Source organism: Hyposmocoma kahamanoa, unplaced genomic scaffold, assembly GCF_003589595.1.
Source record: "Hyposmocoma kahamanoa isolate Upper Pololo Valley unplaced genomic scaffold, ASM358959v1 88, whole genome shotgun sequence".
NCBI lineage: Eukaryota > Metazoa > Arthropoda > Insecta > Lepidoptera > Cosmopterigidae > Hyposmocoma > Hyposmocoma kahamanoa.
This window is the reverse complement of record NW_020654466.1, coordinates 15,184,828-15,211,270: the sequence shown is the minus strand read 5'-3', so window position 1 is coordinate 15,211,270 and position 26,443 is coordinate 15,184,828. Positions and strand designations below refer to the sequence as shown.

The 26,443-nt window shown below is 34.5% G+C and overlaps 1 protein-coding gene across 2 annotated transcripts in view; it reads left to right on the top strand.

The window, feature by feature from the left end:
- The first annotated feature begins 11,029 nt into the window (after positions 1 to 11,029).
- The window catches only part of LOC113236024 (rho guanine nucleotide exchange factor 10), a 56,233-nt gene continuing 40,819 nt past the window's right edge, over positions 11,030 to 26,443 (top strand). Inside the window, exons 1-2 of one of the 2 annotated variants that reach the window (XM_026471960.1) lie at positions 11,030 to 11,484; positions 15,635 to 15,738. In XM_026471960.1, coding sequence (XP_026327745.1) covers positions 15,684 to 15,738 — 55 coding nt within the window. In that variant the 5' untranslated portion in view covers positions 11,030 to 11,484; positions 15,635 to 15,683. Of the gene's footprint in view, positions 11,485 to 15,634; positions 15,739 to 23,425; positions 23,516 to 26,443 lie in introns of those variants that run through there. The other variant, XM_026471959.1, reaches the window with a different exon arrangement.

Here is a 26,443-nt window from a genome sequence, read left to right as displayed (position 1 = left end):
GTAAAGCGAGAATTACTGCTTTTCGGTTTTCAATGGTAAATAAAGGTGCCGGTGAAATTACAGGGACTTTTCAAGTTATGCCTCAGGGTGACGAGCTCAGTGGCAGTGCCCCATAGATCTTTACGATTTAATGCTCTCAGCGGCACTACAACTGTTATGGACAGACGTGTTGCTTACCACCAGAAATACGACTTGTTCGTCATTTAGTATCTATCATTAAACATTTGTTGAAGTTCTGAAGTCCCGAAGCATTTAAGCATGCTGGTGCTTAGAGACACCGTGTAGCTCTACGACGCTACGGTACCTACAATAGAGGTCAAATGCGCAGTATTCTTTTATATAAAAGCATATAATTTCACGTAAATTAGCTACTGCCCAATCACATATCAGTAGAATCAGTAGTCTCAGGCATTTTAACTGCAAAAATCTACGAACAGACAAACTCAATTCTTAACGTTACGTTTCCGTAATTTAATTAAATATAATTGTTTTAAACTGCATATTGACGCATATTTCAATTTATATCTAAAGACATCAAAAGAATTTACATATTTTGGTATTGTCCTCCTTACAAATCACGTTATGTCTGAGCTATCCCTAGACTGCGATAGTCTCTCACGGTACGTTGTATCTATTTTATATACAAAATACGAATACTCGATACCGCTGGCCGACATTCTGCAAGTTGAATACCAAATAGACCAATAAGGATCGAGCCGTGCCCAGGGAAATTAGAAATGCACACGCATTGCGTTCCAGATTCACTGGTTTTATCGCCAGTAAATCAATCGAAATCGGCCGTTTAGACATACATTGGGTGGTCACTTGGTCACATTATACTCGATCGCCTCATCGCAGTGGTATCTGTATAGGATGTGTATAGTTATACATTTTAACAATGACGTAAGCAAGTACCATGTACGTCGGCATCTTTTATAGTATTTTTAATGGAAGAAAAGAAAGCAGGTGAATCAGCAATTAGTTGCTTCAGCAGATTTCGAAGAACTTGCTTTTATTTACCTGTTAAAGGTATTAAACAACAGTCTTTTTCTGTAAGACCGCACCTCAACTTTCACGCAACCTAAAAGGGATATATTTTCCATGTCTACCTAAGTTGTATTCAAATTATGTTGACAGCCGTCCTGGGAAGTCAAGAAAAAGGAAGGGAGACTTGTTATACAGAAAAACGTACAAGTCCATATTTACAGGTAAATTTTAAAAGTTACAGGCCTTCTCTCATTATGCACTAATACGTAATATAACTTTTCACTTTACACATTCACTATTCAACAGTCATTCATATCGCTTCCATGAACAGACTGGTAGTTAATCAGTATACACGCGGTTAGATCTTAATTACGACAGATTATCTCACCATCTCCTTATTATAATTAATTACAACCGGAATTGAGATAAGAGTGACAACAACTAGCCCCAACGGGAATGTGACAATTTGGCTTTCAACAAACTGAACTGAAGTTAATTAAGATAAATGTATAAGGTTATGCTAATTTATTTAATTTTCGCATCATAATTAAAGTCATTCTATTATCTTTTTCTCATTCAATACTAAAGTAATTTGCATGTTGATTATCATAATCATAAATTATAAATGTTTTTTTCTTTTATTTCGTTCGCTAAAAGAAAACGAGAGCCTTTCACACTTGTGATGGTCGCTTAACTATGAAATTCAAATTCAAATTTATTCATAAGACCTACTAATGTTGTTGTCTTATATTGAGTATATACTGACCACAATTAGGTACATTGGATTTCTTCTCTGGATACTAAACTGTATACAAAAGTGTAGTTAGTATATCATTAATTGCCAATATAGCTCTGCAATCTCGTTGAAGTTATTGAATTAATATCGATCAGTTTATTGCTTTAGGCTTTTAAAACAGAGAACAACCCTATTTATCACAGAATATCTATTATAGAAGTTACGTACTCCACCCACCTGCCTCCGTCACTCGACGCAAGAAAGCAAAAGAATATTAGAATAACAGCCATAATCAAGGCATTGAACTTGTGGTCATTATCGAAACGAGTGTTACTTTCACTCAAGCCGGTTATCCGATAAGTTTGAGCACGTAAATTATTATAATTAACTATTGTGCCACGGTAGATGATCGATAACACTGTGTCATCGATAGTTTTGAAAGAATGAATAGGTAGAAAGGACTGGTTACTGGAGAATGCTAGTAAAAATGACAGAGTAGTGGCGAGCTGAACACTAAAATTAGAGACGTCGTGATCGATATTTTTAACCTATTTCAAAAAAGGAGGAGGTTCTGTTACACGATAATTCATTTATGAAACGATTTTGACGATTTTTTGTTAGAAAGTGCTCCCATTTAAATTTGAAGAAAATATTCCATCTCTAAGGGTGGCAAAATAGGGGATTAATTCGGTTTTGCGTACTTTTCGGTAACTGATTTCAATAAAACTTGGCAAATAGATGTAATTCCACGAACTTTTAAGATCGGTTTTTTAGTACTCTTTGAGATTATTATATTTCAGGACATACATTTCGTATTTTCAACATGGCAATAAATGAGTTTAACATTTAAGTTTATTGAATATCACAATGTTTTAATACCATCATATTTAATTTTACTCCACGAGTTTGATATAATTATTAATACAAAAATCGAACACTATAAGAACAATTCATTCGATCCAACTGGATTCAAACCATACCGTGGCTGACGTTCTCCCAACTGAGCTACGGAACAAACCAGCAAACCGTATGAAATTTCTCTGTGCTTGTTGTATATCTTTGTTTTTTGGTTTTTAACAATTTTTGTTGCCGTAGTGCCATTTTCGGTGGGAGTCTAGCAGAATGCAAACCGTATGAATTTATCTGTGCTTGTTGTATATCTTTGTTTTTGGTTTTTAACAATTTTTGTTGCCGTCTAGCAGAATCGGATATATTTTTCTTTGTGTTCCATCTTTGTATTAATAATTATAGCAAACATGTGATTGCTGCTGCTGTGATTACACGTCCAAAAATTGTCGAAATTCTATTTAAAATGATTTGATCTCATTACTTTTCCTTAAAGATAATTTGCTCTGTAAGATTCTGTAAATAGCATGCTACGCATTCACTTTTCAGTTGAATAATTTTTTTCACGATTTGACACATGTGTTTAAAAACTTATAAAATTTGTTAAAAACAATATCTGCCTAAAAGCATTTTATAGTTTTGACATAGTACTTCAATTTCACCTCAATTTTTAATATTACCAGCGAATTTTTTAAGTCTTATAAAGAAAGCCGACGTTTCTTTAACCTAACGAAGCGGATTAAAATTCGCACGACCAGCTAAGTAACTTTAAACGGATTTACAGACAAAAGTCGTTTCGTAATCTTTAGCATGACATTTTAAACGGTGAATGTGTCAATGATTGGACAAAAACGGTCGAAGTTCGACCGCCCGTGGCTCTGGAAACAGTTAATCCGTGAAAGAACAAATTAAAGATTCAATGATTTCAATCAGACGGTTACTGTTGTTATAAATTCCATTTGTAACATTTATAAACGCATTTATGAACTCGAATTCAAATTGAATTTAATCAAAATATTTGATTTTATAACCACTTGTTGGCTTTGAATGCAAACAATAACACTTATATCGAAAACGAAACAAAGAACTAACTATGTATTGGTACGTAAGTACCTAGGGCCCTATTCTCGAAACACGAAATCCGTATTTACGGCCGTTTTCCCGTTATGGATGAACTAGACTCAAGTTTCAATCGTGGCTAAAGCTAAGAATGTATGACAACGCGATTTGACAGTTTTGAACCGGTCCGTCTTTTCGTTAACGAACTTCGAGAGTAAAGAAAACGGCCGTAACTACGGATTTTGTACTTCGAGAGTAAAGCCCTTGAAATGACTAGAACATATAAAAACTAAGGCATTTTCGAGTCATACATATCAAAACTCTGGTAAATATGTACTAAGTGAATATTATCTCTTTATTTGTTTTAATGCCTATCTAAAGTGGTGTTATTATAAAGATATTCTTAGAATTCTGGGGTGAACAAATTGAAAAATAAGACTAGGTACTACATATCAAAATAATGGTCTGTTTTCGAAAATGTTGAATGCAATAAATTACCAAGAAATAGCTTCGTTTTTCAAAATGCTGTCGGTAAATCTTTAAGAACATAACCACTTGCGTATCTTCTTCTAATAAATTTCTCCCAAGTGCATTATGAAACCATAGAGTTATGTAATAAATTAAAAATATCGATTGGGCAGTAATTGGTTGGTTAAGAACTATGAAGTTTCGTAACATAGCGCCTACGTGTTGGACATCAAAGAACCTTTGCACATAAATCATATTTGATTGCCACTTTTATGAAAAGTATAAATTGGAAAATAAGATTAAATGTAAAAGGTAACAAAATTGTTTTGAATAAAATTTAGGGTCATGTGCTACGAGCGCAGTTAGTGTGTACGTAATACATATAATCACGTCTATCGTATAAATGAAGAAAGCATTAAACCGAACGTTACGTTCCTGTGTTGTTATGACGTAACTTAGGAGATACTACTAAATCCATTGAGCTTCGTTTGATGAAGATGAAGATAAACCACGTTTGTGTCCCAATGGATTAAGCAGAGATCTTTCCAATGTTTGAATCATTTCAAAATAAAGTTACCATTCGATCCATTACAATACGGTTGATTGCACACAACATGAATGCACAATACATAAAACCATAGAGAACAATATGTAGAAGAACAGTATGTATGATACACGCTTGTAATAAGCTAGTAGTGGTCAATATTTTCGGCCCGAAAACGCGTCTAATTGGCCTTACTGCCAGACCATAGATTGTAATTTTTCTTCAATAGGTTATTTATGGTTCAATAGGTCAATAGGTAGTTTAATTCTCTAACATTTTTGGCGGGAATTTGTTGAATCTTTACGGTGGCCATTTTGACTTCTAATTTCAACATTTCATTTTTTTAAATATTAGGGGTTAAAGTATGAAATTGCCGTTTTATTGCAATAGGTTCTTTGAATTTTCATAGAATCTTCATGGTTTGAGGTTTTCGAATGAAACTTTTTTCAAATGGCTTCTGTGATTTTTTTTTTTTAATTTGAAACATTTGAATATCGACTTTCAATTGTTTTTGTTATTCGATTTAGACAAGAAAGATGGATACTGCGAAAAATCGAGTGATTTTTGAATACGAGTTCCGACGCGGAACTAACGCGGCAGAAACAGCCCGCAATATCAATGCTGCGTTTGGAGAGGGGTCTACTAATGAACGCACCGTGCGATTTTGGTTTAAACGCTTTCGTGATGGAAATTTCGACTTAAAGAACGAGCCACGAGGAAGACCGCCCACACAGGTGAATAACGATGAATTAAGAGAGATAGTGGAAGCCGATCCTAGTCAAACTACCCAGGAATTAGCGGCATGGTTTAACGTTACCTTACCCACAATATTGACTCACTTGCGTCAAATCAATAAAATAAAAAAATACGAAAAATGGGTGCCTCATGATTTGACTGATCTGCAGAAAGAAACGCGTGTTGAAACTTGTGTTGCCTTGTTGAACCGGTACAGAAATGAAGGAATATTGGATCGAATTGTAACATGTGATGAAAAGTGGATTCTTTATGATAACCGGAAAAGAAAAATGCAATGGCTGACCCCAGGTCAAATGCCACAACAGTGTCCTAAAGCAAAACTTACCAATAAAAAAGGTAATGGTAACTGTTTGGTGGTCTCAGCATGGTGTTATTCACTATAGTTTTCTCCGATCTGGTCAAGCAATAACGGCAGATGTCTATTGTGCCGAACTCCGAACCATGTTGACAAAACTAGCAGTAAAACAGCCCCGACTCATGAATCGATCTTCACCATTATTGCTCCACGACAACGCGAGACCTCACACAGCACGAGAAACCATTTTGACCCTTCAGGAACTGCAGTTAGAAACCATTCGTCATCCTCCGTATTCACCAGACCTTGCTCCAACGGACTACCATTTTTTTCGTGATTTGGACAATTATCTACGTGACAAGAAGTTTTCTTCCCAGGAGGCAGTACAAAATGCTTTCACACAGTTTGTGCAGTCTAGATCGTCGGAGTTCTATCGCAAAGGCATTAATACCTTCCCATTAGATGGCAGCAATGTATAGATAATAATGGCAACTATTTTGATTAAATAAATTTGTTAAAAATTTAAAAAATAAACAATTTAGATTTTCAGTACAAATTGGCAATTTCATACTTTAACCCCTATTATATCTCTCCGGATCTTAATTTCTTCAGCAGGTTTTAAAAATAAATTTTAGAAGTTTAAAATGTTTAAATAATGTTGTTGGCACAAAGAGTATCCACGGGAAATCAATAAAATTATTTTTTAAGAAGACTAATCATTTCAAATTGAAACAAATTCAAAAGAAGAGTCATTGGAAACTGTATTTCAAGTGCATGTATATAAGTGTGCATGCTCCATTGTCGACCCCATCGTCCGAAAGTGACGATGGGGTCGACAGGTGAGGCGGAGGACAAATGCGATATTTTTAATAAAAATAGTGAAATGAATATTAAACTTATCTTTATCTTTTATTCCCACGACGAAATTACAAACCAAAACCCTAGAGCACTTAGTCGGTTTACTTGCATCCTAAACTCTACGTTTACTTTAAAAAAAAGTTGATGGACTTATCTTATGACAACAAACGTAGGCCAATGACCTCGCCCCCTAGCGTTACGATTTGATAAGGCACGAGGCAGATTAAATGGGCCGTACAATGGACATGGACAACAATCCCCATTGAAACCTTTCAATTCGCTAATGTGAACTTAATTGGTTGAATGATTTATCCTCCGGGAACTGTTTTCAATTTTCTTAATGTTCAAACAATGTTGTACATCAGCACGTCATTAAATCTTCATTATTTCTTTACGTGAACGTACAAAACCATTCTACAAATATTTACATAAAAGCAATTACTTAAGTAAACCTGCGATAAACATTTGGAAAAGTCTTATTAGAAAAAAAACCTGATTCTTATCAATTATTTTAAAGGAAAAATAGAAACACGCAGAAATAGTTTTTGTTTGCAAATGCATTATGTAAATGTAGAGTTGATTTTTTTTTTATACGATTAGTATTTGAACTATTTTATTTCTTTCCCGATCTTGGTCTAACTACACATGTCTGTTTTCCAAACCAAAATACTGTTGATCGCGCATTTGACCTCCATCTCACCTGATGGAAAGTGACGCTGAGGTCGACGATGGAGTATGCACACCTAAATAATGCCTATTCACTCTCGCCTTAGAAAGGCCCAAGTTACACCGTTTAGGGAATAAGTCTGCAGGGAGTTCCAATCCATAGCCGTTCGCCATATAAATATGGAAGTGAAACGCTTGGAATATCCACAACAGAGGGATACGTCTAGTCCCCCGATAACATGAAGGGGAAGGTGGAATAAAATCGTTCATGAATTCCCTCGCACACGCACACAAACAATTCTTTTATTGCGTAGGTAAACAAATTACACTTGAAATCGTCAAGTTTACTAGAGTGACTTCATATTCCTAAGATCTTTAGCAAGAAAATTGCTAAATTAATAACAAATGCAAAGCCGAAAATTTCAAAGTTCGTGCAAAAAGACATCATAATAATACAATTTTTGTTAGTTGCATTCAAGACTTTGATGGGCTGTCTAACGTAATGTATTTGTCATGGAAACCAACCAGCACTGGTAGTCGGCGATGTAAACCGGGGGAAATTGTCGGTGCGATATTTTAAGCATCTGCTACAAGCGCTATGTGACTTTAAGCTTCTATAAATGAGTATAAATAACTTCAAATGCCACTCAATTACATGCTTCCTAAATACACTTATAAGCAGTAAAGTATACAGGGACGGGGTAGGTAACTCTTATTTGAAGATTATTTTTAGATAAAATCCTTTCTTGAAAAGCTTGAAAAAGATTACCTCGCCTACTCATTTACCAAGATAAATACAAATATAATGTTCGCTTATGCACAAATAAAATGCACTACATGACCTCTCACCCCAGGAATCTAGATCTTGAAAATGTTGAGTCTCAACCAATTTTTGGCGTTTTCGAGACACGAGTGAAAAAATGTCAGAAAATTATAATAATAATAAATAACGCACACACTCAACATAGTCCCGCACTAGGGAAACCCTGTGTCGCGAGTGCAATGGACACACACATAGACAACCACAAATTACACCCAAACTCACGAGTGAAATAAATTTAGGCCATACAATTATTTCTCCCGGTCCGAGAATCGAACCTGGGACCTCTGCGTGGCATAGTAAACGTTTGGCGACAGAGGCAGTTTATTTTTAAGTCAATTAAGATATTGAACAAAAATTAAAATCTAAGATTTGGCAGAATGGCCAATTAGACACTTCCGAAAGACGAAAACTTTTACCACTAACAACGGTCATTTTTTTATTCTGGTTACATGGTGGACAAGGCCACACTGTAGAGTGGACCTTATAGTATAACCAATAAAAAAATACCTTTGTATAAATCTCCGGACATTGAAGAACGGTAGTAACAAAATTAGATAGAGAATTAAACGCCCTTTATTTAATTATTACATACCCACGATGAAAATGAAAAAAAAATATTTTCGTAATTTTTTTTTTCATTTTATAATTTTATTAGAGAAGAATCAGTTATAATCATTATAATTTCATGTTTGGACTGTCTGAATGACTAACCTGTATGTATGGATTGGTTACCTTTTGATACAAGGTCGAGGTCTCGTTTTTCCTAGGATTTTCTGGGATGCACCGAGTCTTTATTATACTTTTTCCCGGAACGAGGAAATACAGCGTAACTGGAAGTCCTCGTTACACCTTTCTGCAACTTAAATTTTAATAGCAGTAGAGCTCCTTGCGAACGAGTTCATCCAGAGAAGTACTACCACCATACCTATTTTGCCACCAAGCAGTAATGTGAGCATTACTACGACCCGTTTTTTGAAGAGCAAGGGTGCTGGTGAATTGGAGGCACATAGTACTTGTCAACTTGTCTTAGGGTGACGAGCGCAGTGGCAGTACCCCTCAGATCTTTGCGATTTAAAATTCTAAGTGACACTGCAACTCCTATGGACAGGCGCATAACTTGTTCATCCCATCACTTGGTATCATAAAAAAAAAAAACAATTTCACACATCTAAGTCGTGTAATAATAAACAGTTGCTATTGTAACAGCTGGAACAAGCATTATTTTTCCACTATTACAAATTAATAATATGGTTTTGTGAATGAAACATAAAATGACATTAGCTGATAAATTAGGACATTATTTAAATATCACCAGTAGGTATACTCCATTTTTAAATCAATTTAATACGTGTCAGATGTCTATCAGAGTCTTTAAGACTTACCTAACACGATTTTATGTAATGGAATGTACTGGTTACAATACATAGTTGGACATTTTGACAAAGGCGAAATATTACAAAGCTAATACTAGATTTGCATTTATCCTTGAACTGAAATGGAAAGGATATCCGTTTCAACTGTATAATTATTGTTGTTAACAAAATACCGATATATTTTAATGTTGACGATGTTTATTGTAACATTAAGTTTGTTTTCTCCCAGTGAGAGTCTCACACAGTCATTGCATCGTTTAGCTATATTGTAGCACTTCATTACTGCATCGATCGAATTGTCCAAAACAAATAAAAAGCGGGATAGAAATTTCCGGTCCCAATTGACTAGCTGTGCTCAAGGACGCACCCAGCCCGCACCCTACTTCCGTTCCATGAATTGGGGTAAAGTATATTGTTAGCGAGCAAAAACAGAAGCAGATGCTCTGCTTCTAACTGCCAGTGAAACACGACTCGCACACAGGTGAATGCGATATCTCACGACTAATTTAATAGCCAATTACGTTGTAAAACTGTTTAGTGAGGTCAGAGACAAAGTTCGCGGAACACCTTCCCGGTTCGCGACTAGAAAGGAACAAGCACTATGATCAAGTTGTCGCATTAACACTTCACTTTCTCTACAACCCAGAATTTCAGGCATTTACTCATCTGCCGTAAATTGCCTGTAATTAAGGGTTGCGAGAGAAACCCGCGGTGTTACCGGGCCCTTGATAGATCGACAATGAAGGATCACTTTCTCGAAAATTGGACGAAAGTATGCCGTGCGAAATTGTGAAATTATTTTATTTTTAATTTTTTCAAAAATATGTAGGGTGCCTCTACTCGTGGTTACAGATTTCTGTCGAAGGCCAACCACCGGCGCGCGTGCTTTCATCAACCAACCAGCTGCTTGTTTATATTTCCATTGGCGCATGCCGCGTTCCAGCCGACCCGTTCGTCCACTTCAGTGATCGGTGGGTGAACGTAGTCGAGTATTGTCGGCCGCCTCGTTATGTTATGTGAATTGAGTTGAGAGTGGTTGAAAGGTGCGGTGCCGATGCATGCTGCGCCGATTATCCATCGCATTACATACTTATTTACTGGATATTTTCTAATGCTGATGTACGTAAACATATATTCTTTAAAATTTCTTTTAGCGAGTGGTTTTTTCAACCTAAGTACACATTATCTTCGGTATACTTCATCATGCAACAAGATAATAAATAAAATAAATTGGTGATTAGAAAGTAGGTATTCAAATAAATAATATACCTACCGTGTTTAAACTTTCATAATAAAATTAACCTACCCTTAACCTACTAATTCGATCTGGCATATAAAACTACTCCTAACTGCTTACTGCTATGAAAGTACATAGATGCTTAACAGATACTACTACATTTTATGATACATTTTGTATTTACTTACACCGCAAGCCCGCAAGCAGAAAGTGCAACGTGCATTCGTTAATGTCTGCAGTTGAACCGCGATCGCACCGCTTTGAAAATAAAATAAAATGAACGTAACGTAATAATGAAATGACTTGCGAGACGAGGAAGGGTAGAGGGCGCGGTAGACGGCGCTGCCCCTCCGCCTTGTACCCGCCCCCACACCCGCAGTCGAGCGAGAGGCGACAGATGCGCGTCTTGTGTTTTTCGGATTTTGCGGCGCGCAGGACGTTTCTTTTATATTTAAAATCTACTTTTTGTAAACAACAATGACTTTGTTTATGTACGCGTGTGAATGTGAATATCATTTCAAGTCGACGTGGTTAATAAACTGAATCGCGGTATACCTGTGACGAACCAAACAAAGTGTCGTTATGACTGGAGGTGTTGGTTGCATTAGCAGTGCCTTTTGTCTGTAAAGCAGTGGATTTATACATGGATGGTGGTGTTTGATTCTCAAGTACGTTGTTTTAAAGGCAGCAGTGTGACCAGTGATTGTTGTCGTGGCAGGTTTCCGTGGAGGAAACTTTCGCAACGTGCATAAAACTTGGTAATGCTTTCCTAGCGAATGCCTGCCTCCCTGCACGCATTCCATTAGGAAGCAAGTGCCGGCAATAAGCATTTTACGGTGAGTAAAGCGCTCAAGTTCAACGTACTTTGACCTAAAAATGTGAAGCTTGCTCTGTGTCAGATGGCAGGTCAATACGTGTCCACATCTTCGGCCATTACTTTTATTGTGATGTAATTAGGACATTGGATACTTGATTGCAGCAATTACAAGATTTGTTACTTGTTGTTAACAAGCTAACATAGATTGAAGTTCACCTGCATTGATAAAGCTTTCCCAAGTTATTTTTTTATTTACACAAAATTCCTGTGAAAGTCTCTTAATTACCATTATCGGTAATAAAGTTCTATGATTCCAATAGCGCATTTTTGGTGTGGTAACTTTGTTCAGTATTAATTCTGTAACTCTTAGATGTGTTGCAAGTGATCAGATTTTACGTAGGATTCAATAAATTAGATAACGCAGTTGATTTGACTAAACTTTTATATATCAATAATCCATTTAGGTGAAATGCATTATATCTAATGACAACTTCAACAATTTTTGAGCGATATTGTTAAATGGTCTAGAAAATCAAACAATTTTCACTTGAAGTATTAAGTTTACTTGTGAAGATCATGCAATAAAATTACATTACACAATCCTAGTCTCATAATTTTGTCTAAAATAAATAAATGAACTTTAGAATAATAAGAATCTTCATATAAAACTCTTTTGTTGCTTTTAAGCTTTTTCAAAAAAATTATTTAACCCTATAATAAGTTCCTACAACAATTATGTAAAAACAAAAATAGGTATCTCAAATAGCTAACACCCCACCTCTAAAACCAAATAAAATAAAAGGCTTATAAACAAGCATCACTTCCCTCAATAAAAATAGAAATAGATAAAAACACAGGGACCATGTGGTCTGATAATAAAATGTACCACAAAACGTGCAGCTGTTTCCACTGTGGTTTATCAGTTCTATTCTGAGTGGTCCAAATGTAATTTATTTGTGTGAGGGGTTAAAATTATGTTAAAGCGTAGGTCCCAATCTGGGTGGTCTTAAAAAAGTTGATATTATTTGTTCTAAACCATGGTTAATAGAAAGTTTACATTTTATCAAGACAATATATTTCGATCCATCCTACATAAAGAACTGTAAATTCATAACTTAATAGCGACACTAGCAATTAACACTATGCTAACTCAAGTTTTGTCTATTTTCCATTTTTAGTGCAGATTATTCAGCTAATTTAAATTGAATTCAAAATTAAGAAACTATAAAGTAATAATCATATATTTTATCTATGATGAATATCTTGTACAGAATTCATTAACAGTTGTGTTTGTAAATTAAAGTAATTTCAAGTTTTCCTTTTATAAGTTATGGTGAAAAGTTTTTAAGTTAGCATAGTGTCAGCTGCTCAGTGTCAATAGAGGAACATTTTAATGTAGCAAAAGGACTAAAATGAGCATCTGCAATTCTCGAGGTATTGCAATAAATTTGATACATACTCATTAGTTTTAATGCTTTATAATTTCACTGCTGATATAATAAAAAAAAGTGATTTACGAAAAATTGCGCCTGTTTTTGTGGCTTATGACAGATTTACATAGAAGTCAATTTATATAAATATGTTTTATTGTTGTATGTATTTTAACAATACTTTGTTTTACTTTGTTTATTTTTTTAGTTGCACTATTTTATTTTGTATTATTGTTTATGTTAAGTAACAACCTTATTATCCCTTGACAATATGAAATAAATTATTCCATTCGTTGATGTAAAGTATCATTATTCTCTCTTAATAAATTTGTGTTTATCTGCATGTAAGGCACCCTAACTCTTTTGGGTTCACTGCATGTGTTTATGGAGCTTTACACATTGAAGAAATAATAATATGTCCAATATTCACATCAATCTCTAGCTAGATCTCAAACTAGAAAATCCTCTGTTAACAAGAAAAGTTCGTTCCGTGGCTTTGTTGGTATAGTGTCTGGCATGGTTAGCTAGACGCTATACCAACTGGACTTAGCTAGTCATAATAGTAATAGCTGTCATTCTGTAATAATGTACATTCTGGAACACTGTAAATGTAACAGATTACTTACTGTTTAAATGAAATTATAGCTACATACAAAAATACTTCAACTTTGCTTGTTTAGTCACTTCATAAATGCATTTAAAAGTTAGTTACATTATAATTTACTTTGCATGCAATAAACATCCTACACATTTTGGTATGCTGCATGAAAAATGCAGTAAATGAATTATTGGAGTTGACATGCTGTTATAAATAATCTCTTTTATTATTAAACATTTAGCATTCATATTATAATACATACAAGGAAGAAAAAAAGAGTTCAGCCAGGGTAGTACCCCTTTGCCACCTTACCTATTTCTGCCGCCAAACAGTAATGTCAGCATTACTGTGTTCTGGTTTAGAAGGGGGCAAGGGTCCTGGTGAAATTACAGGCACATGGGACTTGTCAATTTATGACTCAGGGTGATGGGCGCAGTGGTAGTGCCACTCAGGTCTTTGCAATTTAAAGCTCTGAGTGGCACTGTAACTGTTAAGGCGTGTAGCTTACTATCAGGCGCACGACATGTTCATCCTGCCACTTGATGCTATAAAAAAACATAAATAACAAAAGCGTAACAAATTCTAGCTATTACATATAAATAAAGGAAAGGCGGGTGTCATCAAGTTAACAAATCACAGACATGATTTAATACTGTGTAGGTTTTCCATACATATGAATATGCATTTAATATTAAAAATATTATAGTCACTTTTATACGACACTAACAATGATGTATCCAACAAAGCACAATACATTTTGTTGTAAATCAAGTGTAGATAACCTAATAAAGTCTTTATTGTTGAAAATATTATACAACTTTGTTTAAATTATTGTCACTAAGTTACATTAAATGTATAATTTATTGTAAATCCTTACTTTTACTTACAGTACTTAAACAATGTTTTCTACCACTTGAATAAAATAGTGAATTCATTTACTTCATTTACATAATATCGGCCTTGTAACAGCGTTATTTATTAGCCTCAGAATCCAGCCGTACAACCTGTCTACTGAAATGTAAACCGGTCCAACATTAAGTCTTGTTACGCATAGCATATGATTAAGTCTGCAAAAACTCAAGTTAGTCATCTCAGCTCCGACGTGAGATATTATCTTTTTGCCTGACATACAAACTGCACTTTTAGTACTTCTCTAGGTGTATTAAGCTGTCATGCTTTGCTGTATTGCGTTGTTACTACCATTAAATCACTGGATGTTAACTTATAGCTTTAGATGATACTATACTACTACTACAACTATACTTTGCACTGATTACCATATCAAAATTTTTGCATGTTTGTTTAGAAACATCCTCTTAGTTGATATTTTTGTTAGTGATATAAGAATACTTGATATCCTGATATGAAAATAATATTTGTTTTAGATTTACCTTCAGAATATTTGTAGATGTTTGTTTCTTTATTGTTTATCATTTACTGAGAAATTTACTTCTTTCATGTTTTACGCTTATTTTACTACCAATCTGTATTTAAATTATTTCTCACATCCACTCTGCTTCAAGGACTATAAATATTTAAAGATTGTGTTATAGTTTGGCCACTTTATGACGAGTTCAGATAGGTATGAAAGTGTTGAAAGTTGAATAATAATTTATTCCATAGGTAAAATTTTTATATTTATAAACGAAGCTACTGCTCGTTCACTGTGCTGACCTCCCTGAGAAGAACGAGCAAGGAACTCTAGGAATTGCTTGGAAATACACTTTGAACCAATCTAGACTCAGGTCGTTTTTCATCCATCTTCAATTTTCTCTTGAATTTATAAAGTATCAAATGGTACAAAGAATATTAAGTCCTTTTTGGTGACTCTATTTATTCAACCTAACATTTTGATTACAGCATCACAATCTTATATCCAATAAAAAGAACCGCTTCTGTTTTTATAGAAATGGTAATTTGTATTACGCACTTTAAAGTGGTTTTACAAACACTTTACATATTTACTGTACACGTTTTTACTTTATAACATTATGTTTTTATGAAATTCCGTACAAGTAATTAATAAAAATACAAAATCGTAAATAGTTTACCAACAAAATGAGGTCTCTATAATGTAGTTACTATAGAAACATAGAGACTCACACGAACACCCTTGTTAATGACAATAATGACTTGTGCAGAGAGACGAGCAGTGCGGGTGGCGGGGCGGGCGGCGGGGCGCTGCTGGCCATGAACGCCACCCAGGTGCAGTGTGAGCCCCACGACTCGGTCGTACTCATTAAATGTAAGTAACACCCACTAGTTAAAGAACTTAATGTATGTACATATTCAACAAAGACAACTTGAAAGTCACTGATCTTCTGAGATTGTTATAATAAATTTATATCAATTAGAAATATTTTTAATCTCAATATTCAACCTTATGTGTTAGTATAGTTTCAAATATAGAGGACCAGCGACTTTTGGTTGACTGTGAATATTTTACAAGAATTAGGGCTTGTGAGCATACAGGAATGCTTTAAAAACTTAATTTAACTTTGTAAGTAACGATTTTTCACAAACATAAGTATACCTCTTGGAGATTCTGGAGATCTTTTTCTACTCTACTGCCTTACTAGACCTACCGTACTTTAGCAATCTTAAACGACCATGTCTATCTATGACCAAGGTGGATATTTGAGTATGGTAGACCAATGAATTATTGTTAAAAAAAACTGACGTGCGTAGGTATTACCAGACCGGCCCTAGACATTTTTAAATCGTATTTATCAAACCGTTATCAGGTAGTTAATATTGGATCAGCGCAAAGCGAACCACAAATGATTACCTTCGGCGTGCCTCAAGGTTCGATAGTAGGACCATTGCTATTCCTTGTTTACATAAACAGCATCAAAGAAATAGGATTAAAGGGTGATATAACATTGTCTGCTGACGATACAAGTGTTTTTTATTTCGGACATTCAGTAGATGATGTAATATATGACGCTCAAAATGATCTAAGGATGTGAATGCTTGGTTCCAAAGCAATATATTGACTATAAATACTTTAAAAAGAAGTTACCTGATCTTTACAGCTAAAACTAAAAAGATATCAACTACGATCCTCTAAAAACAAATAATCAATCTCAAAAAATAACAGTGAAAAATACCTTGGTCTGGTACTAGATAATTGTATGAGATTTAAACAACATTAATAAAATAAAATCTTAATTGACATCTCTGACGGGAACACTTCGAAGTATCTTCAAATGTCTCCCACACAAAATTAGATATAAAATATATAATTCCCTTGTTAAACCTCACATAGACTATCTCATTGAGGTTTGGGGCACGGCAGCAAAAACTAATCCTTATTCTATTCAGACTGCACAAAACAAACTGATTAAAGTTCTTTTTAATTATGATTATTTAACATCAACAAATAAAATATAGAAAGATACCAAGTTATTGAATATTAGGCAAACATACAAATATCAAACTTAAATAAAACTATACATACTGAAATAACTATTAGCAAAACTAAGTAAATATCAAAGTTGAGACCAAGACTTCACCAAGAACTTAAAATACGCCCTGCACGTACAAACTACGGAAAAAAAATTAATACAACGAACAAAACAAAAAGAAAAAAAAATCAGTGGTGGTCGTTTAATTAGAAACACTTCTTATGATTGAAGGAAGTTTAACTTCAACGTACAAATGTTCGTGAAAAATATATAAATTCAATAATAAATAATCATGCAATAATATAGCCACTCAAATAAAAAATCATTAAATGCATAAAAAATAAAACATAATAATATCTTACTTTTAATTGTAAAATGAGTCATACACAATGTACGAGTGAGTATTTTTGCGGTTCTTGGCCGTTTGTATGTGTAATTAGAAACATTTGAAAAAAGCATCTATAACTCGTTCTTTTTTTGAAATTGAAGAATAACATTTCTTTCTTGATGTTTTCTATTAATTTGGCAGCAATTCAAAATTTGATCTAAATTTAATTTTGTTCACAATGGGCAAAAATAAAAGTTGTGACGCGTCAACTAGGCAAATAATTGTTAATTTACATTTAGATCAAAAGTGTAAGTTGTAAGTGTACAGAAGAATAGCTGAGCATTTAAATTGTTCTGTGAAGAAAGTTTTTAATGCAATAATCACTTTAAAACACATGGTGGAACTGTTGAAAATGTTCTCTTGAAAAGGCTCGGCCAAGAAAAACCTCTCCCAGAGAAGATAAGCTAATCGTTAGTGTTGCTAAAAAAGACCCATTTAAAGACTCAAACCAGATTAAAAATGAAGTTTTTTCGCCTAATGACCCCAGACGTCTCATCAAGACTGATACGCCGAAGATTAGTGGAAGCTAAATTGTTTGGAAGAACCTCTCGTAAGGTACCGCTTCTTACCAAGCAACATCGAGAGAAGCGATTATTATTCGCAAAAAAATACATATGTTAATTGGACGGTACGAGACTGGTAAAAGTTTTATTTTCAGATGAAACGAAAATAAACATTTACCATTCAGATGGAAAGCGCTATGTTAGACATCCTGTAAACAATGCTTTTAATTATAAATACACAAGGAGCATAGTCAAGCACGGTGGCGGAAACATTAAAGTTTGGGGGTGTTTTTCCGGATGTGGAGTTGGTCCCGTTCGGAAGATTGAATGTACAATGGATCAATGGCAGTACAAAAATATCTTAGAGGACACAATGATTCCCTACTCAGACGATCATTTGCCTGTTAACCTGGATCTTTCAGCATGACAATGATCCTAAACACACGGCCAATAGAAAAATGTATGACATTGATTGAATCAATGTCACGTCGTTGCAGAGCTGTTATTGAAAATAAGGGATACGCCACTAAATATTAATTGTAAATATTGGTAGGCTATGGATAGTAGCTATTTCGTAAATAAAAATACTAATTGCTAATAATTAAAGAAATGTTGTTTTTTTTACACTTTTTTGTTGTTGTTTCTAATTTGTTGTCTATTATTGTTTATACCTTAAAACTGATTTAAGTGTTTGTCCGTAATGTAATATTGAAACTGCACTTGTGTAGTGGGATTTATATTGTTTTTCTAATAAACAATAAATCGTTGAACCTATTGTTGTCCTATTCATTGTTTAATTTCAAAATAAAAACGATTGCGGTGAAGTTCTTACATCATGTCAAGGACCTTTTGTAGTGTTTCTAATTATACAACCACCGCTGTATATATTATATATATATATCAAATAAACAAATCATTATAAATAATAATATAAAGTACCAAACGTTTCGTCCTAATTAAACTACTTGCATGTCGCTTCTACTTTTGACCGTTCTATATATCTTTGTTAATTGTGTATAGCAATATTCATGTTAGCGATTCAACCAACTAACTCACGTTTACATAAGCAACTACCCACTTAATGTACAATAATTTTTATACCCAACCCAAGCGAATGAAAATTCTTAATGAGAAATAAAATCTTTAAACCTCTGTAGAAGACACGCAGCAATGCACGGCCTACTTAGTTGCTTAGGCAAACCAATGAGACTCTTGCAATATGGACGAAGAGTCAATGAAGGGACAACTGATGTCCAATCTAAAGTATTCAGGATTTAAAGTGACAGCACAAGCGTAAACACAGTTACTGAACTACAGAACAAAACTCATTTTCAATCGACTTCAAAAAAAGGTCGAGGTTCTCAATTCGACAATATTTTTTATGTGTATTTTACGCGATTTCTTCGACAGTTGTTAACCTATTTTGATAATTCTTTTTTTTTTGCTGGAAAGAGGCTACCTCAATAGGGGTGCATTCAAATTTGAAGAAATATTCCACTTCTAGGGATGGCTGAGTAGGAGATGAATCCAGTTTCTTGTATTTCACGCACTTTCGATTTCATTCCTTTCCATTTCCATTCAAAAGTTATGTTTAATTATAATCAATTAACAGGCCATTAGCGTACTTTAATTACGCGCAATTACTATACAGGGCGTCTCACGGCTATGGCATACAGAGGGAAAGTACTATTAATATAAATGGGCCATTCCAGCGACAATGACACCGTGGTCAAAAAAAAATTACACAATTTTGTTTTAATTGTACGACTAGAATACGCCCAATAAATCAAATCATTACAAATAAATGAGATTTTTCAGACATTGTACAATATTGTATTTTTTGTCTTCATTAAAGCAGCTATAGTGCTGTCGTCTATAGTGAAGCATTTTTTGCTATAATGTTAGCAACAATTTTCGCGGTTATTTGTGCGTCTTTCTAAAAAGTTATTACTGTCGAAGAAAATACAATTTACGAATTTTAAAACAGTGGTAAGTGATTGCATGGAAGTATATACCTATATGGGGAGGAGTTATTAAAGTTTCAATAAGTATATCAAGTCCCACTCGTCACAATAAAACATATATATTTTTATTTTAACCAATAAATATGCAATATATTGGCGTTTGCTTTTGTAAAAGTAACAATTATGTTAAGGGTCATTATTTTGGCTTGGTTGGGCATTGCGCACGTAAATAGGAATGTAAATATAAAGATTTGAAAGTGTGTCCCACCCGTCACAGCGAGGGGTGGAACACACTTCTAAACGTTTTTACTTAGAGTAAATGTTTGTATTTTCATGGATTCGAGTTTTTACGATGTTTACTAGGTATAACAGTTATTTTAATTTCAGAGTTTAACATTTGATGTGTTAAATTGTGACGATTGGGACGCCATTTTGTGACAGGTGGGACAAGTTACATTTGAATACAGAGAATTTAAAAAAATACACTGTTTCTATGTAGATCCATCATTTGTAAGCAAACTTTTTATATTACTTATCATATTTACGACGTTTTAACACATAAAAAACGACATTTCATATTTCATATTTATTTATTGCATTTCTACATGGTTTCCTTAGATCTAGAATACATTTAATTTGTCCCTTAGGCATGTAGCACCCCACTGGGGCATCGCAACATAAGAGAGAGCACACTCAAATAGTTAATTAATACATTTCATGCTTAAGTCAAATAATTATATTAACAATGATGACTACTAACTATCATAACTACAACTTATATAATAGAAGTTAAGGATACATTTCATTTCGTGCCTAATTAAAAAATATAATGGTCACTTTTTAAATATAACATTTAAAAAGTGACAACATTTTTCCTAATAATTTTTAATATCAGGAAATTCATGAAAAGTCTGTCTCCACTAGTTTTAACTATATATTCGAGCTAAACTTCTAAAATTTGATATATTTTGATATGATACATTATCTTCAAGGATGCGGCAGGATTTTTCATATTTATTAACGCATTTTACATGCGCGACTTTGATTTCATGTCGTCATAGACATTGTTTCAAGAAAAATCAGTTCTTTAATTCTGTTTTTTTTTTTATGTTAAAATGTCTTAATAAGACAAAAATTATAAAACATTTGCTTACTAACGATGGATCCCATATTAAACAGTGTAATTTTATTAATTCTGTGTATTCAATTGTAACTCGTCCCACCCGTCACAACTTACCAAATTAATTTCCTTAAAATTTATCAAAGTTATTAATTAAGTATATATATAAAATAGAACTTTAACATTCAAGTTATCTCATTTGAAAAACTTGCTGAACAAAATATTAATTGTTTTGTCTTGATCTTGGCAATGAAGCCATCAACTCAAACAGGCGGGTGTCGTGAGTGTCCCACCCGTCACACTTAGAAAATTAAAAGTTTTGAGTATAAATAACGTCGTAAATTTGTGTAAATAAATAGTCGCAGTTGAATTGCATATCTGGCTTCATGATACTTTCATTTTAAGTCTAATTAACCAATGGTTAGGAAGAAATTACTTAAAGTTCAAGAAAATAGGAGTCAAAATGTCCCACCCGTCACTTTGGAATGGCCCAGATACGATATTTTGCTTCATTATTTTATTTTTATAAAACTAAGTAACACTGCATTCAAAGACTTAAAGAGTTGCTTGCCTCGTCTAGCAATATCTACAATACTGAAAGTACTTTCCCTCCGTGTTCCATTGCCGTGGGACGGCCTGTATATAAACAGTTTAATTGCCTGTAACTGTATTACTTTCTTCTAAATCAAAATCGCAAATAGTCTCCGACTTAGTAGCTTATATTATCTTCGTAATTTATTCGGTCAATTCGACCATTGTGTTAATATAAATATGTTATTTTATCTAGTTTGTAAACAAAAATGCACTACAAAAACAAAGGCCCATTGTAACCCTATTAGTTGAAAGGCAGGTAGAAGATCTTCTCACCGTGTTTATTTGACAACTGAAATATTTTTGTAAATACATTTATCATCATTCAATCATCACCGTCGATGAGAGCAGATGTTATTAAATGTCGCCACAAGGAGCACAAGATTTTGAAATGTTTCTCATTTGTTTTAACATACTTAATTTCTAAGCTTTCATAAATCAAAGTCGTAGAAAAGATATATACATAATGTAATAGTCGGGGAAAAACAAACATGATTCATTAACTCTCTTGGCAAGCGTTTGTCGCTCATTGTATTAAGAAACTTCAAATTAAATAATAAGCGTACGCAATTTTGATGATACCCGAATATGTCTGCTCGATACATATAATGTCCACATGTGGTTCGCAATGGCTGCAGCAGCGTAGTATTTTTGGACCGGTCTGCATTGCTGCGTCAAAGCTGTTTTGTTGGCCAGCACGTTATTGCTTGATCGCTTATAATCCATCTATATAATGTTTACTACTACTCATTAATATGCGATCTGGCTACATTCCTTGTTTTCCTTCTAAAATGTTGTTATTGTGTAGGATAATTTGGCACATCGCTTTTGTGAAACACGACTTCAGAAAAATCTATCCCAGTTATAATTAACGACATCATTTGTCAACATACAACCTATCAATACAATATAAAATCTTTCACTATCCTAATTCTTTCGTCCATATTTATATATTTGCCTCCTGTTCATGACTCCAGGTTTCCAGTAACAGTTTTTATTCCATTCCATTTTCCATTAAATAACTCTATCTTCGTTTACTGGCTGTATTATTACCGAGGGGGAGGCAGGAGTGCCATAGCACAGGACTTACCAAGTCTGGATACCTGTCTCCCATATCTAACTTCTTAGTTCAATCACTCACTTATATTTTGTACTTGTTGGGAGATAATATAGGTATCGTCGGCGTTTTGTAGATAAGGCGTAAGCGACATTTCGAAAAACTTTTGAAGTCAGCATGTTTTAAGTTTTCACGACTATTTAAAATATTTACGTCCTGTTTTAAAATTCAATTTTGGTTTTAAAACAAAATTAATTAAGTTTCATTAAAAAAAATTTGTAGAAAACATGACGTACATATTTTAGAACAGTCGTTAAAACCTAAAACATGCTCCCCTGAAAAATTTATCGAAATGGCGCTTTCGCCCTTTCTACAAAACACCGACTATATATTATTATTGTATTTGTGTTCCATTTTTTCCCTTTTTTTGTGCAAACAATAACAGTGAAGTGCCAAAACAAACAAAAAAGATACCAAGAATATTTTTTTATAATAAGCTACACTGGAACTCGTCGAACGTAAGTGGAAAGTCAGATTATTTCGCCGTTTAACCCATACGCTTGCCATTTTCTAGAAATAACATTAATTGTGTTATTTCCGTCACCAAAAGTTCCCCCGAAGCGGCGACGCTCCCAATTGAGGCGGGAGGCGCACATTTTCAATTAGCTTTGTTTAGAGTCCGCAATAATAATTACTAAGCTGGAGCACGGCTGGACTGTAGCCAATGTTGATATTAACTTTTTAAATTGAATAGGCTCGGCAATTGACACAGGCAGGCAACGACCAATTATGATAATCCGCCGGTTTAGTTTTGACTCGACTGTACATTGGCGTGCACGCGAACGATGCATTTCTTAATTTATATTTGTAACGTGAGATATATTTGTTTTCGTGACTGTGCCGGTGTGACGCGACAATGCAATTTACATTGGTAATCGTCGTAAACAAAGTGAAACTATGCCCGGTCGTAGAGGAGCCCCTGAAAACAATAGGTAAATAGATGTAGATTTACATACACTTCATCGGTTAAATTTGAAAATGCACGATATCGTGCAACTAAAGCTTAAAAAACTATTAGACCCTTTTTGAGTTATAAAATAAAGGTGTAATCATAGATTATGATATAATTATTTCTAGTAACTCCTTTTTTTGTGCCTACTCCACAGTTCACATTAAGGGATACCGCCGTTTTGGTTTTAGGTTTACGAATTTAAACGACGCCACATTTTTTTTTAGTTTTCCTTTTTTGTTTTTATTTATTACTTACAAAGGCATTAAATGTAATTTTACTTTACACTCTTACACTTAAACGGATTTGTTGAGTGTTGCAACTCCTCTAACAATAATAGGTGACATGAATTTACAATATAGCACACTTTAATAATCTCTAATGAAGTTAGTGGATTTTAATAATGATGACTTGTACCATTCAACGACGTTGAAAATAATTCACAACCTACATGTAAATACCGTAAAATAAATTTGTGTCTCTGTGAATAGCACTCCGTCCAATTAATTAAATAAACCTCGTGACACAATTTAATTTAACACGCATAAGAATGAACACCAACTGTAACAAACTAGGTGGGTGAACGGAACACATGCGTTCGATGCCCCAGTGTGGCAAGAGCCGTCCAAACAATATTATAAGTGACATTCTTAACCATCTGAATAAACGTAATTGAACAATTTCTATCAACCCATTGCCCTTATCTACTTGCTAGTCGTTGGACAAATTCGATGCCACAATTGGCCGCAGCTGCTAATCATTGTTAACAGACGTAAATTCAATGTAACAAAGTGGGTCGTAATTTTTTTATATGACGATAACAAAAATAACGTTCTAGTTCTAACGGGATATTTTCAACCGCGCGCCCTGGATTACGCGGTTACTCATCACAGTTGGATCCCTCGCAGGTTAATTCCAGTTAAAGGTGTGACTGTTAAATTTACGTCAGTATTTTAAGTTGAATTATTAGTAACATTGAATCACTGTTGGCGCTTATACAATGAACCCACATGTAGCGATCGCGTCCCGCCCGCAGCGCTTCAGGAATTGTGTCAAGTATAATGGTCTGTTCATAAGCAATTGTTCGGCTGCAACGCCCTATTTACTGCATCTTATCTAAAACTTGCAATTTTCGCATGAATCATACCGAACATAGGATCTAGCCGGGAGATTGAAACAATGAGAGTGCGAGTGACGGGGAGCGGCGGCTGCCTTACAACGGCGGCGGCTCTGATCTCGACCCAGTCCAATACCGAGATCAACAGATACTAAACGAACAAACATAAATCGTTTCTCGTTATGGACCTGCTATTTTGCTATTTACATTTTACGAGTACCTACACCGGGTTAGTGTACCATCTAAAGAGGTCATCGGCTCCAGCCAATCGTACTCGGGCTATCTAACGCTTTATTGGTATCTTGAACTTTGAAAGTACCCTCGTATTTGATAGAGGTGTTCAAGATGCAGACCATGTAGGCCATATTTGCAGTAAGATAGCAATTCCAGGAACGCTATCTAGCTGTCGATGTGATTTACGTTAAATGACGCCGCTATCTAATGTAGTGAAAGGGAGGTCAGCACTTCAGGATGTGTACATCTTAATTCCCCTAGTTAAGATAACAGACAGCGGGTGCAGGGCTGCGGTGTTCTACAATGAAACAGTAAACGTGAATGATTTTATCAAACAAGGTGCAATGGAATACAAAACCCTAGTCCCTACCTACCGCGCCGGTTGTCGTTACGGAAACAGGAAGCGGCGACGTGCTTTACGAGTCAGTATTACGTGAAGTCCATTAAACAATTTCAACTGATCACATAAGAAAACATCAAAGCATTGAAAAAGACCGAAAAACTTGGATCATGGTACTTATTTAATTATAACGTGTTTATCTTTATCACATTATTTAAACACATCGACAGTAATTTGCAAATCACTTCGATAGCAGCTGTAAATAGTGGTATTGTTTTAACAAGTACTTATGTTTCATTATTTCATAATACACGTAGTTAGGCATCTGTGCAAATAGAGCTAGAAAAGCTATTACGGCGGTGAACAGGCGAGCGGGTCGTCAACCCTGGTCACTGGGCCCCTGGAGCCACAATCAAGATTCTTATTACTACTAACCGCCCATTCAGAACTTTTAGTGTGGGCCCAAGCATTGTGTAGACTACACGTGATTCTTGTTTAATTACCAAACAAAATTCGTTAAGTAATTATAAATAAACGTATTTAGTTATGTTAATGTGTTGTGAAGTGCATAGCGACTACTTCTTTAGTTTTCCTAGTGGAAGCCTTGATCTGTGAATGGGCATATTAGATAACGGTGTTGTGAACACGTGTGATGTGATGAATAAACAGAAAACTGACAGTGGCGCGATGAAACGGACCAAAAGAAGCGATAAAATCGCTAAAATTAAACATAAGTTAATAAAGAAACACAAATGGTTTAGTATGTAATTTGTTACTGTCTGTTTTTTACTTACGACTGTATATAGCTTCGTTTGAAGTACATCTGCTAATGTAGTTAATGCTTGATACAATATTATTAATTCTTGGTTATTTTGAAATTATCATTTAAAAAAATATTATTATTGGAAATGAAACTATTTTTTCGGATTCTAAAAGTCAACCGTGACCGTGAGACGCGTAAAGGACCCGAAACTTTAGTTGGTTTGGAAAAACCAAATACACAAAATTTTGGTTCGAAGATATATGCAGTTTCTTTTCCTATGTTTAACAATCGCGAAAACGTAAGATTTGTTGTTACATGTTGTTAAATTAATATGTAAAGTTAACGAAACACCGTAGACATATTAAGGCATATGATTCTGTGATCTCCGTAGTACAGTCCCTGCCCAGTAGCTGAAATCACTGGAACGTTTATGGACTCGTATAGAAATCTGAGATAC